This window comes from Mustela lutreola, chromosome 7, assembly GCF_030435805.1.
Source record: "Mustela lutreola isolate mMusLut2 chromosome 7, mMusLut2.pri, whole genome shotgun sequence".
Classification (NCBI taxonomy): domain Eukaryota; kingdom Metazoa; phylum Chordata; class Mammalia; order Carnivora; family Mustelidae; genus Mustela; species Mustela lutreola.
Window position 1 is genome coordinate 151432858 of NC_081296.1, and position 14334 is coordinate 151447191.

A 14334-nucleotide genomic window follows, 5' to 3' on the forward strand; every position below is an offset into this window, starting at 1 on the left:
GCCTGGGACAGGAGAAGGAGCCTGGGGACAGAGGGCTTAGGGGCATGGCAGGGGGAGGAAGGGTTTCCCCCTGGAGGAGCCTAACTGGCCTGTAGGGAAGCCAGAGGGGCTGGAGCCTGGCGCAGGGCTACAGGGGGCAGAGAGTGTGATTTGAGATGACGTGGGGGAGCAAAGCAGAGACCGGACGCTCTGTGGCTCAGAGTAGCTCAGGTTTTGCTCAGAATGCCGCAGGAAACCACCGGAAGCCCTTAAGCAAGGGGTAGGATGATGACTGGAGTTGTTCTGAAAACTAACACTTTGCTGTGTGGGAGCCAGACTCGAAGAGGCAGGAGTCCATGTGGGGAGCATGGGGCCGAACGTGGCCGCGTGGGTGCTGGTGAGATGCGGCCCGCGGCCACGGGGGAGAGCACCGTGAGAGGGAGGGAGGCTTCGGACGCGGAAGTGGCGGGACATGGTGCCGGAGAGGAGTGGGCGGGCTCGCGCATGGCTGCTGCGGGGGGAGAAGGTGGGACAGTGTCTCGTAAACTTGCACGAAGTGCCAGACTTCTTTCACAGCCGTAAATGTGTGTGTCACCCTTTCTGCAGAGACCTCACTAACAAGAATTTAACTCATGGGAAGAATTTGAAGGTAGGGAAAAAACTGATGCTGTAAAATAAACTTTGTTATCTGACGTAGTGAGAAATGTAGAAACGTAAACGATGGATTAATAGACATATGTACTGTCCTTAGAGCTGCGTGTCCTCCGTCATTTCCGGTATGAAAACCGGAAGAGAAAACGCAAAGATGAAATCAGCTGCTGGACTGGGGTCGGCACGACTCAGGGTGCTTGCACTGGCCTGTTCCCGTGATACCAAAGCAGTGGTTTAATCACTTTGAGATAGTAACTCTTTCTAAAAACTTCTCATTTAGGGTCGATCGGGAAGGAAAATGCTATACTGGAGTCCTCTGCGGTTTGGGGTGGAACCCAACTACGGGGGCCCCTATCCTGCCGGAGCATGACATCGAGCTGGCTTTTGACGTTCAGCTCAGCGTGGAGGACATCGTGGAGGTAAGGCGCGTGTGTCCGTCACGCTGGAGCAGCCGTGTCTCTCCCGTGGTTGGTTTACACAGGAATTTATTTATTTATTTTTAAAACGATTATCTATTTATTTGACAGAGAAATCACAAGTAGGCAGAAGTAGGCAGAGAGGGAGGGAGAAGCAGGCTCCCTGCTGAGTAGAGAGCCCGATGCGAGGCTCAATTCCAGGACCCTGAGATCATGACCTGAGCTGAAGGCAGAGGCTCAACCCACTGAGCCACCCAGGCGCCCCTAGCATAGCCATTTAACAGTGCAGCGTCAGACACAGCACTCTGCGTACAGACCTGCGCCTCTGGTCCTGGAGGGCCTAGCTGTCTCTTCACCTGCCTATTTCACTTTCCCTTCAGTCTCTGACCGAGATGGTGCTCTAGGAATTTCTCCCTTGGGCTCTCCCAGCACAGTAAGCTTTTCTGGGCAGTGGAAGTAAACCCCAGGGCAGTAGCACTGCTCTGACTCTCTGTCCATGTCTCCTGCCCAGTCCAGACCCGCTGCACATCCTTGCTGGGTTGGGGTGGGAGAGGGGAAGCGAAGTCTTGCCTGGCCTCCCCCTGCTCACGGGTGCGGGGGGGCCTGGTAAGTGGAAGACCCAGTGGCAGTTAGGGTTAAGCACTCAGCAACTTAGGAAGCAGCTTGACAAAGTAATTTTATGGCTTTTGAATCTAATAATGAAAAATTGGGGCTGGTATACATACGCTTTTATTCTTGTATTTCATTGTTGTGATTCAGCTTTATTGCATGTCACAAGTGAGAAATAAAGCTGGCCCTCAGCTCACGTAGTCTGAGCAGCACTGCTGCAGAGTGCCTGGCCCCTCTTTGTTCTCAGGAGTTGTACAAAGTAGGTGCGGCGGGCATCGCCGCGTCGGAGGGCGTGGGAAAAGGCGGCGCCGAGGGCGGCCGTTGCGGCTTGTCTCCCAGAGGCCACAGCTCGGAGCTCGGGGCGGCTTCTGTGTCCCTGACTGCGCTCTTTCACTTGCTGGTACTCGGCTTAAAGATGTAAATGTAAAATGTTACTGTAAAATGTAAAACGAGAAAACTTCAAGAAGAAAATACAGGGGAAAATGCATATGGTCTTGGGTTTGGCGGTGAGTGTGGAAGCAGCACCAGAAGCTGGTCTGTTAGAGAAAAAACCGGGAAGCCAGACTTGGTCCGAATTAAAAACTTGGCTCTGCCCAAGAGCCCGCTAAGAGGATGGAGGGGTGCACTGCTCACAGGAGAAAACACTTGCCGGTCATCTATGTGATAAAGGACTTTTGTCCATAATACGTAAGGAAGTCTGAAGACCTGGTTGTTTAAAAAGGTAACTAAATGAAACTCTGGACAGCAGTGAACACGAAGAGATGCTCAACGTCCTGTTGATTAGGAAATGCAAATCAAGACCACGAGGACAGTCCTCTGTGTGCCTGTTCCAGCAGCTTCGATCTGGAACCTGACAGTAATGGCTGCTGGCAAGCATGTGAGGCAGTGGAGACTCTGCCCGGTGCTGGGGGGTAGGCAGAGCGCAGCTCCTGTTTTGGAAGACAAGATTCGTAGAAGTTGAATGCGTCTACCATGAGGTCCAAGAGTCCCACGTCCGAGGGTTTATCCAAGAGATCAGAACAGTTACATGCACATGACGCCTACAGGTGAATGTTGATGGCTTCACTCATAATTCGTACTTGCTGGAGACTGGGAGCGATCGAGATGTCTCTCAAAAGGGGATGCTTAGAGGCCATGTGCGCTAGCCACGCAAGGCAGCACAAAAGCAGGAGCAGTGATTCGAGTAAGTCTTAAATGCCCGCCTCCGTGGGAGAGAAGCCAGGACTCGGAGGCCACATGCTGTATGGTCCCGTTCACATGACACACTCTGGGGAAGGCTGGGCCGTAGGACAGTGAGCAGACTGGTGCTTCTTGTCTTGTGCTCTTGAGCAGAGAGGGGCTGCTCTGTGAGTTGCTCCGGTGCTGGATACATGACCCCACGCGCTGGTCAACCCACAGACCGGTCCCCATGCAGGAGGGGTGCTAAGGTACCCGATGGAGACAGACACACAGACGTCGGGCCATTGCACTGAGGAGGAAAAGAGCTTTGGAAATTGTACAGCTGCCGCCAGAAGCAGCTGCGCGTAAGCTCTGTCCCCACCATGGTCCAGCTCCTTCACTCTGCAGCTGCTGTCCGTGGTGCTGGGGCTGAACCGGCCGGGGCCCGCACGTGGGAGCCAGTCCCGGGAGCAGTTGCAGACTGGATAGGAGGGCTGGAGTGGACCTCGGGGCACGGCATGAGCCTGGCAGTCATCCGTATGAATTCCTGTTTAACTTACACAGGCACACATGTGTATCATGTATGTACGTGATGGCTTCACATACAGACATCTGTCACCAAGCCGTGTGAGGGCCTAGGAGCCGCAACCCCATTAGCCTTGAACAGACCTGATACCCAGATTGTGTTTCTGATAGGATTTACCAGTGAAAGGAACCAGGGCTCCTTGGAAAAATGGCTTTCTCTAGGGTTGGAGCAGGGAGAACAGAGGAAGAGCCTTGGAGCTCCCAGAAAACTAAAGGACAGGGGCACGTCAGAGGGATGTGGGGCCGACTGAGAGATCGTGCTGGCCAGAGCCGGGACCATTTGCTTTAGTGTCAGACCGTAACTCAGTGTCAGGTGACTGTCGGTCGTCTACATGCCCACAAGGATAGAAATGACTCAGTAAACAAATGAGGAGACATGCCTGTAGACACTGCTCCAGGGAGCAGAGCTTAATCTGCCCGCGATGCCACCTGGAGGGTGGACTGGACTCACCAACATGCTTCCTAGCAGAAGAGGAGGGGCCTTGAAGGGGGAGAGTCAGTGGACACCACCTCAGCTGGGTGCTCAAGGTCTGCGTCACAGTCCTCTGTCATGGTGGTGGCACCCATGCCTTGGTGTGATGCGGTGGGAAAGTAACTTCCCTCCGGGGGCTTCTCCCCAAAACCCATCACCTCAGTCTGACCATGGGAAAGCGTCGCACAAATCCAAACTGGGGATATCCCATGAAAGACTTGCGCAGAACTCCTTAGAGAACCGTCCAGTTCTGAAAAACAAGGAAGGCTGAGAGAGTGCTCTGATCAGAGGCCCTGGGGGTTGCGCGGGCGCAGGGCGGTGGTCCTGGGGAGTCATGGCGCGGCCGCGGGGCAGTGCCCTGGGTCAGCCGGGAGCGGAGCAGGGACGTGCCGGGAAGCCGGGCCGTCCACACGGAGCCTGGGCTTCTCAGTGAGATGCTTGTGCTGGGGGTGCGAGCGCCTCCTGGCTGTGCGGGGGCAGCTTTGTTGTCCGGTGCGTCTATGCAGCAACGCTGCACATCTCCGGCTGGTCAGGATGGAGAGTTTTCTTACAGATCTGTGACAGAGACTGTCACAAAACATGACTTGTCATACCTCTGCGGTGAGCTACTCCCGGGGCTTCAGCAGAAATGTTGCGAAGCGAGAGGAGTATGTATGATACAGGTAGGTTTTGAACCGTGTGACCCCACGAGTTAAACGAGGGTGATTAGACTGAACACTCTGAACCTTTCTTGCTGATTCTTATTTCTTTGTTCGGTTACTACTGTTTCTCAGATTAGGGGAGTGGTTATTGGTGTTGTTTGTGTTTTATTTTAATTTATTTTATTTATTTTTAAAGATTTTATTTATTTATTTGACAGACAGAGATCACAAGTAGGCAGAGAGGCAGGCAGAGAGAGCGGAGGAAGCAGGCTCCCTGCTGAGCAGAGAGCCCGACGTGGGGCTCAATCCCAGGACCCTGAGCCGAAGGCAGAGGCTTAACCCACTGAGCCACCCAGGCGCCCCATTATTTGTGTTTTAATAATTTGGTCCAGAAACCGTATCGATGATAGTCATAAGAATGTGAACACTGGGGGCATCTGGGTGGCCCAGTTGGTTGAGCATCTGACTTGATTTTGGCTCAGGTCACGCACGATCTTGGGGTCCTGGGATTGCACCCCATGCTGGGCTCCGAGTCTGCCTGAGATTCTCGGTCTCCCTCTGCACCTCCCCCTGCTCACGTGTTCACGTGTGCGCATGCATTGTCTCTCAATAAATAAAATCTTTAAGGAACGAGTGTGAATAGCTTTGAATGCTTATGAATTACTTAAATGTAGAATGAAATTCAGTTACATGCAACCGTATGAATATTTGTGCCGCTGTTTATTTACAGATTAATATTCTCAGGGCTGCTATCAACAAGCTGGTATGTGATGGGCCAAATGGGTCGAAGTTTCTCGGGCCAGAAAGAATTGCACAGTTACAGGATAATGCTCGTCAGAAACTTCTAGGGTAAGTTGTGCCCTTTCTGTAAAGGTATTACATATCCGAAGCTGCCTTAGCAATTGTGAGAAAGGCTAACTTCAGTTCTCTCTCTTCAGTTCTGTACGTGCAAGTGTTTTTCTGTGAACTTTTCCCCGAAGTTTGAGAACCGGCCTGCACTCAGGCCATCTCAGGGTAGTTGCCCGAGGCATGGGCTCCCAGGTCCGAAACAATGCTAGAAAACACGAAGCGTCCTTATAAAGCTGAAAGAAATCCACCCAGAATGTCCATGGGAAGGTGTGGAATGTCCCCAGCGGGTCAGATGCCCCGTGCCCAGCACGGCTTGAGTCCTGGCAGCCCCGGAGTCTGCCTCGGGCAAGCAGGGACAGTGACCGATGCTCCTTTTCAGCTCCTTAGAGCTCTGTCAGCAGGAGTGACCTTCCTGGCGAGTTAGGTCTTCCGCAGGGGGTTTTGCATCACAGTTCAGTGACAGTAGTAAGTAGGTTTGTAGAGCTGTGCTGACCCTGACCGTCACTCCATCTTACATTTCGTCCGCCTCAAAAGTTCACGCGGTGTGTTGAAACTGAATTGTGATGGTCGCACAGCACACATTCACTGAAACTCTTGAGTTGTATACTTAAAGTGGATTCATTTAATAGTAATAAGTGATATCTCAACAAAGGTGTTTTTTTAAAGATTTGTTAGAGTGCGTGAGCAGGGAGAGAACAGAGGCAGAGGGAGAAGCAGGCCCCCCCAGTTGATCAGGGAGCCCAATACGGGGCTCGATCCCGGAACCCGAGGATCATGACCTGAGCTGAAGGCAGATGCTTAACCCACGGAGCCACCCAGGCGTCTGTTTTTTTTTTAAAACAGAAAGGCTCGGGCGCCTGGGTGGCTCCGTGGGTTAAGCCGCTGCCTTCGGCTCAGGTCATGATCTCAGGGTCCTGGGATCGAGTCCTGCGTCGGGCTCTCTGCCAAGCAGAGAGCCTGCTTCCCTCTCTCTCTCTCTGGCTGCCTCTCCATCTACTTGTGATTTCTCTCTGTCAAATAAATAAATAAAATCTTTTAAAAAATAAATAAAACAGAAAGGCTGTTTTAAAAAAACTGAAGTTATTCCTGCTGAGCTGGAGGCACCCCCCTTTCCCGCCGCTGGTGACTGTGGCTCTGCGCTGGGTCTCTCTGGATTTGCTTTCCCTGAAAACCTGCTGTGAGTGGCATCGTGGTGGTTTAATCTGGCTTCCCTCACTCAGTGTAGCCTGTTCGCGGTGTCTCTGTGCTGTAGCACGTTCTGTTCCCTTGCGGGGTGACACTCTGGTGTCTGTCCTTGTCAGTGGGTGAGGTGTGGGGGTGTCGCCGGTTTGGGCTCTGCTGAGTGGCGCTCCCGCTGGCCGTCCATGGTCTCTGGGTGAACACGGATTTTCAGCTCTCTGGGGTAGAGATCTGGGAGTGACCCTGGGAGGTCGTCTGATGAGTCCATGTTAATTCCTTAAGGAACAGCCAGACTGTTGTTCACATGTCTGCCCTGTCACGTCCCCGCCAGCAGTCTGTGGCGCCCATGGCGCACCGCGTCCTGCCAGCAGGGGCCGTCGTCTGCGCACGTGTCAACCGGCTGCCAAAGGCGTGGTGCTCGGTGTGGTTCTAGTTTGCGTTTCTTAGTGACTGATGACAGAGAGCGTCTTTTTATATTAACTGATTGTGTATTTTGGGGTGAAATATTTGTTTTAATCTTTAACCTGTTTTTAAGTTGAGTTGTCTCATCACTGAGCTGTGGAAGCGTGCGTTCTGGCTGGAAGCTCCTCTGGGTGTGCCGTTGGTGGATCTTGTCCCGTGGTTCACCCTCACTATCTTACTGGTGTCCCCTGAAGAACATGGTGTTTAATTTGGACGGCATCTGCTTGTCTTCTTTAAAAAACGGATTCTGCTTTTGGTGTTATATCTGAAAAATCTTTGCGAAACCTGAGGTCATAGAAGTTTTCTGCTCTTTTTCCCTTTAACGCTCACATTTGCTTGGTGTATTTGGGTTTGGGTCTGTTTTGAGATTTCACTTGTGTGGTGTAGATGTGAAATTCTAAGTTCATTTTGTCACAGATGAACTCGTTATAAAGCCCGTCGGCTGGGAAGCCCCACTCTCCCCTGCTGACCTGCTTTGGCACCTGTGGCCACAAATGTTGTAGAGGTTTATTTCTCGACTTTCTGTTTTGTTCTGCTTATGTCTGTCTTTTTTAAAAAAAGATTGTTTATGTGATAGAGATCACAAGTAGCCAGAGAGAGAAGCTGAACCCACGGAGCCCCCCAGGCGCCCTGTTTACGTCTGTCTTATGCCAACACTGTACTGTCTGGATTGCTGTAGTTTGATGGCAGGTCTTGGAGTTGGTTCATATTAATCTTCCTGTTTTGTTCTTGTTTTTTTCAAAATTATGCATACTATTCTAGATCCTTTTCATACACATTTTTCTTTGTTTTTTTTTTTTTAATTTTTAAGTAATCCCTGTATCACACGTGGCGTGCAAACTCAACAACCCCAAGACTAAGAGCTCTGCGTCCCCCTACGGAGCCAGCCGGGACCTCCACATCCGTTTCAGGACCAGCTTGTTAGTCTACAGCTGGCCTTCGGAACCTGTGGTAGGGATTTTGCTGGATCCACCGCCAGTCTGGTGAGAATCAGCAGCTTAGCCGTACTGACTTGTGCGAAGAGGGCTTGCTCGGTGGTTCTCGGTTCACTTTTCTTCACTTGTTTTTATCGTTTTCGACGTGCAGATCTTGGACTGTTGTAAATTATTTCTAAATATTTTAGTCTTTTGGATCCTATTGTGAATGAAATTATTTTATTTTTGGCTTGTTCGTTGCTAGAAATGAGGAACTGATTTTCACGTGCTGATCTGTATCCTGTGACCTGACTAAGCTGGTTTATCAGTACTGGTGGTTTCTGTAGATTCTCTGGGGTCTCTCTCTCATGCACGATCGTAGCTGTGAGTGAGGCAGGCTTTCTCCTTCCTCACCGACCCGTGTGCTCCTCACTTCTCTCCTGCTCCGGACTGGCTGGAGCTCACAGCGCGCTGGGCGTGGAGACGGCGTGGCAGAATCTTGCTCTTGTGCGGGTCTTGGCCACTCGCTAGGAGGGGGTTGGCTGCGGCTTCTCCACGGAGGCTGCTTGCCAGGTTGCGCATGTCCCCAGCTGTCCGCAGCGTGCTGAGAGCTTTTGTCAAAAGGGACATTGCATTTTGCCAAATATTTTTTCTGTCCTTGAGGTAATTACATTTGTTTTCTTTATTTTCATCCAATTTATATGGTACATTTTATTACTTGCTTCTGGGGTGTTCAAACTAGCCTTAGTTTCCGTTTTGAATTCCACATGGTGTGGAATCTCTTTATAGACTTGTAAATGGTTTGCAACATAGTTTTGTTAAAGGATTTTTCCATCTGTGCTCATGAGGGTGGTTGGTTTGTCCTTGTCTTGTGATGTCTCTGGTTCGGTATCAGGGTGAAACTGGCTTCCAGGAATGCGTTTTAAATATTTGACAGGATTTTCCAGTGAAGCGACCTGAGCTGGGACTTTGCTTTGCGAGGGAAATTTTTAGTTACTAAATGAATTTCTTGTGTTTAGGTCTATTCAGATTTTCTATTTCTTTTTCAGTCAGTTTTGGTAGTTTATGTCTTTTAGGGATTTGTTCATTTGAATTGACTAGTTCATTTACAGAAAGTTGTTGAGAATCTTCTTTTGTAACCTTTTCTTTTTCTGAAGGTTTACTTTTAGAGAGAGAGGGTGTGCGTGTGCATGCGTAGGGGGAGGGAGATTTCACGCAGACCCCCTGCTGAGCAGGGGTTCCCGACCTGGGGCTCCCTGCCCCCCCAGACCCTGATCTGATCCAAAATCTTAACACTTGGCCGCACAGCCGACGCAGCCACCAGGCGCCCCCAGACGGATGTCTGTCTGTATTACGGGCACTGCCCCCCGACTGCTGTCTCAGGCCCGCCGCTGTGGTGCGCTGTAAGGGCGTTTCCGTTTCGGTAATTGTACTTTTATGTAGTTTTTAATTCTTATGCGGTTATCTCTGAGTCGTTGCCATATTTTCTCGTATTTAGAAGTGGTTCGCTGGAATTCTTTGTGTGTACTCACGATGGCGGCTCTGAAGTCTTGCCTGCTAAACCCACATTCGGGCCTGCTCAGCTGCTTTTGGCTGCTTTTTTCCCCTGGGTGTGGGTCATACATTCCTACTTCTTGCAAACTGACTCACAGTTTTTTGATGAAAAGTGCCCATTTTATTTTTTTACTTTTCAAAATTTTTTTAGTTTCTGGGGTAGAATTTAGTGTTTCGTCGGTCTCCTGTGACAGCCAGCGCTCGCTCCATGCCGCGCCCCGTGAATGCCCGCCCGCCGCCCCTCCCCATTCCCCTCCCCGGCAGCGGCCCTCTGGTTCTTAGAGTTCGGGGTCCCTTATGGTTTGCCTCCCTCTCTGATTTCATTTTATTTTTCCCTCCCTCCCCCCTTTGTTATATGTTCCGGTTCTTATATTCCATACATGAGTGGGACCTCACGATCGATGTCTTTCTCCGATTGACCTATTTTGCTCAGCACATTACCCTCTAGTTCCATCCCCGTCGATGTAAATGCTAAGTATTCATTCTTCCTGGCGACTGATAGTCCCTCGTATACATGGACCACAGCGTCTTTGTCCATTCACCTGTCGACGGACATTCTGGCTCTTTCCTTCCACAGTCTGGCTGTTGTGGACGTTGCTGCTATAAAGATTGGGGTGCACATGCCCCTTCGGATCACTGTGTTGTGTTCTTTGAGGAAGTACCCAGTAGTGCGATTGCTGGGCCGTACAGTGGCTCTGGTTTCGCTTCCTGGTGAACTTCCGAGCTGGTCTCCAGAGCGGCTGCCCCAGCCGGAGCCGGCAGTGCGCGAGGCTCCCCGTTCCCCGCGTCCTCACCGACACCGGTCGTCTCACGAGTCGTTAACTTTGCCGTTCTGGCTGGTGTGAGGTGAGCTCTCACTGTGGTGCGGATTTGCGTTTCCCTGATGCCGAGACATGCTGAGTACTTATCCGTGTGTCTGTTGGCCACTTGGATGTCTTTTCTGGAGGAGCATCTGTCTGCTCATGTCTCCTGTTTCTGGGATGTGGTGTAGTAGTGTAGGGACCAAGCCCCATTCGGGCTCCGCAGGGCAGGCTTCCCGCCGTGTTGTGAGGCCACCGATGCCTGCGTTCTGTTTCTGTTTCGGTTCTCCTGTCTGTGTTCAGCCTGGCTCACCGGGAGTCGTCCCTGTGTGTGCGCCGCGCAGTGCTCAGAGGGTGATTAGTCAGAAGTGCGCTGAGTCCCTAAGCCTTTAAGCTCCTGCCCCCTGCCGGGACATGCGTGTGTGTGTGTGTGTGTGTGTGTGTGTGTGTGTGTGTGTGTGTGTGGCTTGGGGATCCTGCCCTCTGCCGGGACATGCGTGTGTGGCTTGGGGATCCTGCCCTCTGCTGGGACATGCGTGTGTGGCTTGGGGATCCCGCCCTCTGCCGGGACATGCGTATGTGGCTTGGGGAAAGCAGCCGCAGTTCCGACAAGTTTGGGCTCTTGCCAGTTCTTACTCCCCCAGGGCTCTGCTGTGCGCACCCCCCGCCTGGCCATCCCGGGCTGCTTGGCTGGCTCAGCGCCGTCTGAGTCTTGGCTGCCTGTGTGTGGCCTTGAAGCTGCCAGGGGATGTGTGGGGGGCCTGTGTGGACCTCTGGTACTCCCATTCCCAAACCTCCCTCTTGGGCTCTGAGATTGTCTGTTGGTCTGCTCTGGGCCCAAGCAGGACCGTGACCTAAGGCTGGCAGAGCTGTGGGCTTTTCCCTTTCTTTCTGACCAGGTTTACTATTTCTGCTGCTGGGGCTGCCAGATGGAGCATTTCTCTCGGCACCTGATCAAGTGAACTCAGTCTGGCAGTGAGGGCGCTGGGCTTGGCGGCCGGTCTGGCTGGGCCGCGCTGGGGCCCGAGGCTGAGCCGGTGGGTGGGAGGAGCTAGGCCCCCGCAGGAGCTGCAGCCCCGACGATACCGCTGTTCTCACCCGCATCCGGGAGTGCTCTGGGAATGAATGCTTAACTACCTGTTCTCGGTGAATTTCAAATGTTTGGGGGTTTGTGGGTTTTTGGACAATTTTGTCAAATTTTACAGCTGTTTGGGGGTGTGAGATTTCCAGGCTTTGTTCTGTCAATGCTGGGAGGCTCTACCTCTCTGTGCCTTTCATGGCATTTCCACCTGACCCAGGTGTCTAGGAGTAGGAGATGGGACACACCGAGGTCCCCTCAGGCAGCCGTGTGTGGGACGGGCAGCGCTGTTGCTGTGGAGGCGCGGGGGGACATGGGTTGGTCTTCTGCATCTCCTGCGTGGACAGGGGTTAAAATGTTCCCTGGTCATAACTACGTAAATCGTGACCTTTTAAAAACTTACTGCAGTTATAATTATGGATTTAGATCTCTTTTTAGGGGGCCTGGGTGGCTCGGTCAGTTAAGCGTCTGCCTTCGGCTCAGGTCATGCTCCCAGGGTCCTGGGATCAAGCCCCGCGTCGGGCTCCCTGCTCAGCGGGGAGCCTGCTTCCTTCTCTCTCTCTGCCTGCTGCTTCCCCTGTTCGTGTGCTCGCTCGCTCTCTTTTACAAAAATAAATAACTTTTTTTTAATGATAGTGTTTTCAGTTACTGACGCATAATTACAATGATTTCTTTTTAAATTTTTTTTGTAATTTTAGTTTGTTCTGTCAGTTGAAGCCAAGACAGAGAATTGTCCCTAAGTGGCATGAAAAGCCGTATGAGTGGAATCAGGTGAGTGAGAAATAGCGCCACGGGGAGCCCCTGGGAGCGACGGACTTGGCAGGTGCAGAGCTGGGATTGTGGCAAGTCCTGAGGGCATAGAAGGGGACAGGCAGAGTGGGCGGCTCTTTGGTTCCTGGGGTGGCTGTGTCTGGATGCTGTGCTCTCTGTGAGGCCCGGGCGACAGTCCTGCCTCTCTGGTGGAAGCAGAGGGAGCGTCCGGGTGAGCCGTCCGGGCACGTCGGTGCTGCCCCGGGCTGCTCGGGCTCTCCGTGCACCGCAGCCGAGGTGGCTTCGCCTGCAGACTCTATCTTCTCCTGCTTCGGGCACAGCCGGGCCCGGATCTGGTGAGAGCCCCCTTCCCAGCTCGGAGACACGTGCCCTTGTGCTGTGTGCTCATGTGGTGGAGAGAGGGGGTCTCTCCCTCATGGCTCTTCTGAGAAGGACTCTAAGCCCATCGTGGGGGCCTCCCCCTTGTGACCTTATGTAACCCCACTCGCCCCCCAAAGGCCCCATCTCCAGACACCGTTACAGTGGTGATGAGAGCTTCAGCCTATGGATTCGGGGTGCGGGTCAGTCCACAGCAGTGGGGAAGGAGGGCAGGGCCCATCTGGGGTGCCTGGACATTTCCATGCCAAGTTTTGGAAACAGTAACATTTAACTCAAGGGGCGGGACCCTAAGGAGGGGCTTCCCACTTTAGTTCTCGAGCCAAGGGTGTTTTTGTAAATAAACCATCGCAGTAGAAGTGAGATGATGCCCCTGGGGTGCTATTTTACCATCCTGAGCCCAAAGGAAGCTCTCCTTCTGTGCGCGTGTGACCGGGGTCCCTCCTTAGAGTGCTCAGGACCCGACCCTGGAGCCTGCTCCCTGTGTCACAGGGCTCTGTCTGGGCGACAGCAGGGGCGCCCGCCGCCTCTCCTGTGGGCTCTGTGAAAACAGAACTTTATTTTGTGGTTGACGTGATTTGGAAAACATACCCATATTTAACGAAGTCGCAGTTCCTGCATACACAGGAAGGGTGTGTGCGTGCGACCTTCGAGTGAAGGTCACTGTATTGTTAAAGGAGGGTTGTCAGACGTACAGCAGTCAGTGCTAGAGAGAAGGGCAGCATTCTGGAAATACGCTTGGAGACTGATGGACTCCTGACTCCTGTCCTACACGTCCATGTGTCTGGGTCTAATTTTATTCACTCGTTTACGTATTTTACTTGATGTCCGTAAGGGTCCATTTTCTAGAAGGGTCCGACTGGTCCTTTTGTCTGTCCCCAGGTTGATCCAAAGCTGGTCATGGAGCAGGCTGACCGGGAGAGTGGCCGAGGGAAGAACACCTTTCTCTACCAGCTCCACAGACTGGTTGTTCTCAGCACCTAGGCTCCTCCCGAAGGCACCGAGGCCCGCCGCACACACAGTTTTGGATGAAGCCTCCCCCTGCCGACCGGCTTTTCTCGGCATCTGGACGTCACAGTCTTGGCCCGCTGCGTCCGAAAGGTCTTCTCCCCCTTCTTTCTCCTCCTGCGTGGACGGCGGCTGGAGAGCGGTGTTTCTGTTCAGGTGGGAAGGATTGGAGAGTCTGGTCTTTTCTAGAAACAGAAAATCACTGTGTTGAAGATTTTGGGGAAAACTGAACGAAGACTTTGTGGGGCAGACGAGCTCTGTTTTGCTTTAACTCTACTCAGGTAACCATAGGTAGCTGAGCACGTAAGGTTCCGGTATGTGCTAGTGTGTTCTGTTTGTCACGGTGAGACGGGGGAACCGTGACCCCCAAACCTCAGTTCACCACAGTGGAGAGCTGCGTGTTTCTCAGAACCATGTGGCAGTTTCTAATTTTTTTTTCCGTGTGGGAAAATATTTAATTTTGGTAAAACTAACTTCAGTTTTGTATATTGCAGATTTTTATCTATGTTATAATTCTAAGTCTAAATTCTGGAAATCTGATTACCTGGCAACTAATACATTTACGTTAAAGCAATAAAAGCTTTAGACTAAGTTTCTGTTTCTGGAAGTTTTTAGTCTAGAAGATTACCATGTATTTCACTCTAAAGCTTTAGAATTTAGAGAACTGACCAAGAGGAGTGCGGGCCTGTTTGTGAGAGTGAACTCCCGTCAGGGTCGGGGTCGGGGTTGCCTAAGAACGGCAGCAACCATGAAGCCCACAGGAGGAGATCCCTGCCGGCTCGCGTGGGTGTCGGGGTGCTGCCGTGGGGGTCCGCAGGGGCGAGTAGAAGCGT

General features: G+C 52.1%; 1 protein-coding gene across 1 annotated transcript in view; it reads left to right on the top strand.

The window, feature by feature from the left end:
• TDRD9 (tudor domain containing 9) overlaps positions 1-14075 on the top strand; it is an 83396-nt gene extending 69321 nt beyond the window's left edge. The window contains exons 32-35 of the mRNA XM_059183284.1: positions 911-1049; positions 5242-5360; positions 12046-12118; positions 13376-14075. Of these exons, the coding sequence (XP_059039267.1) occupies positions 911-1049; positions 5242-5360; positions 12046-12118; positions 13376-13477 (433 nt within the window). The 3' untranslated portion in view covers positions 13478-14075. The remainder of the gene's footprint in view (positions 1-910; positions 1050-5241; positions 5361-12045; positions 12119-13375) is intronic.
• Positions 14076-14334: the final 259 nt, after the last annotated feature.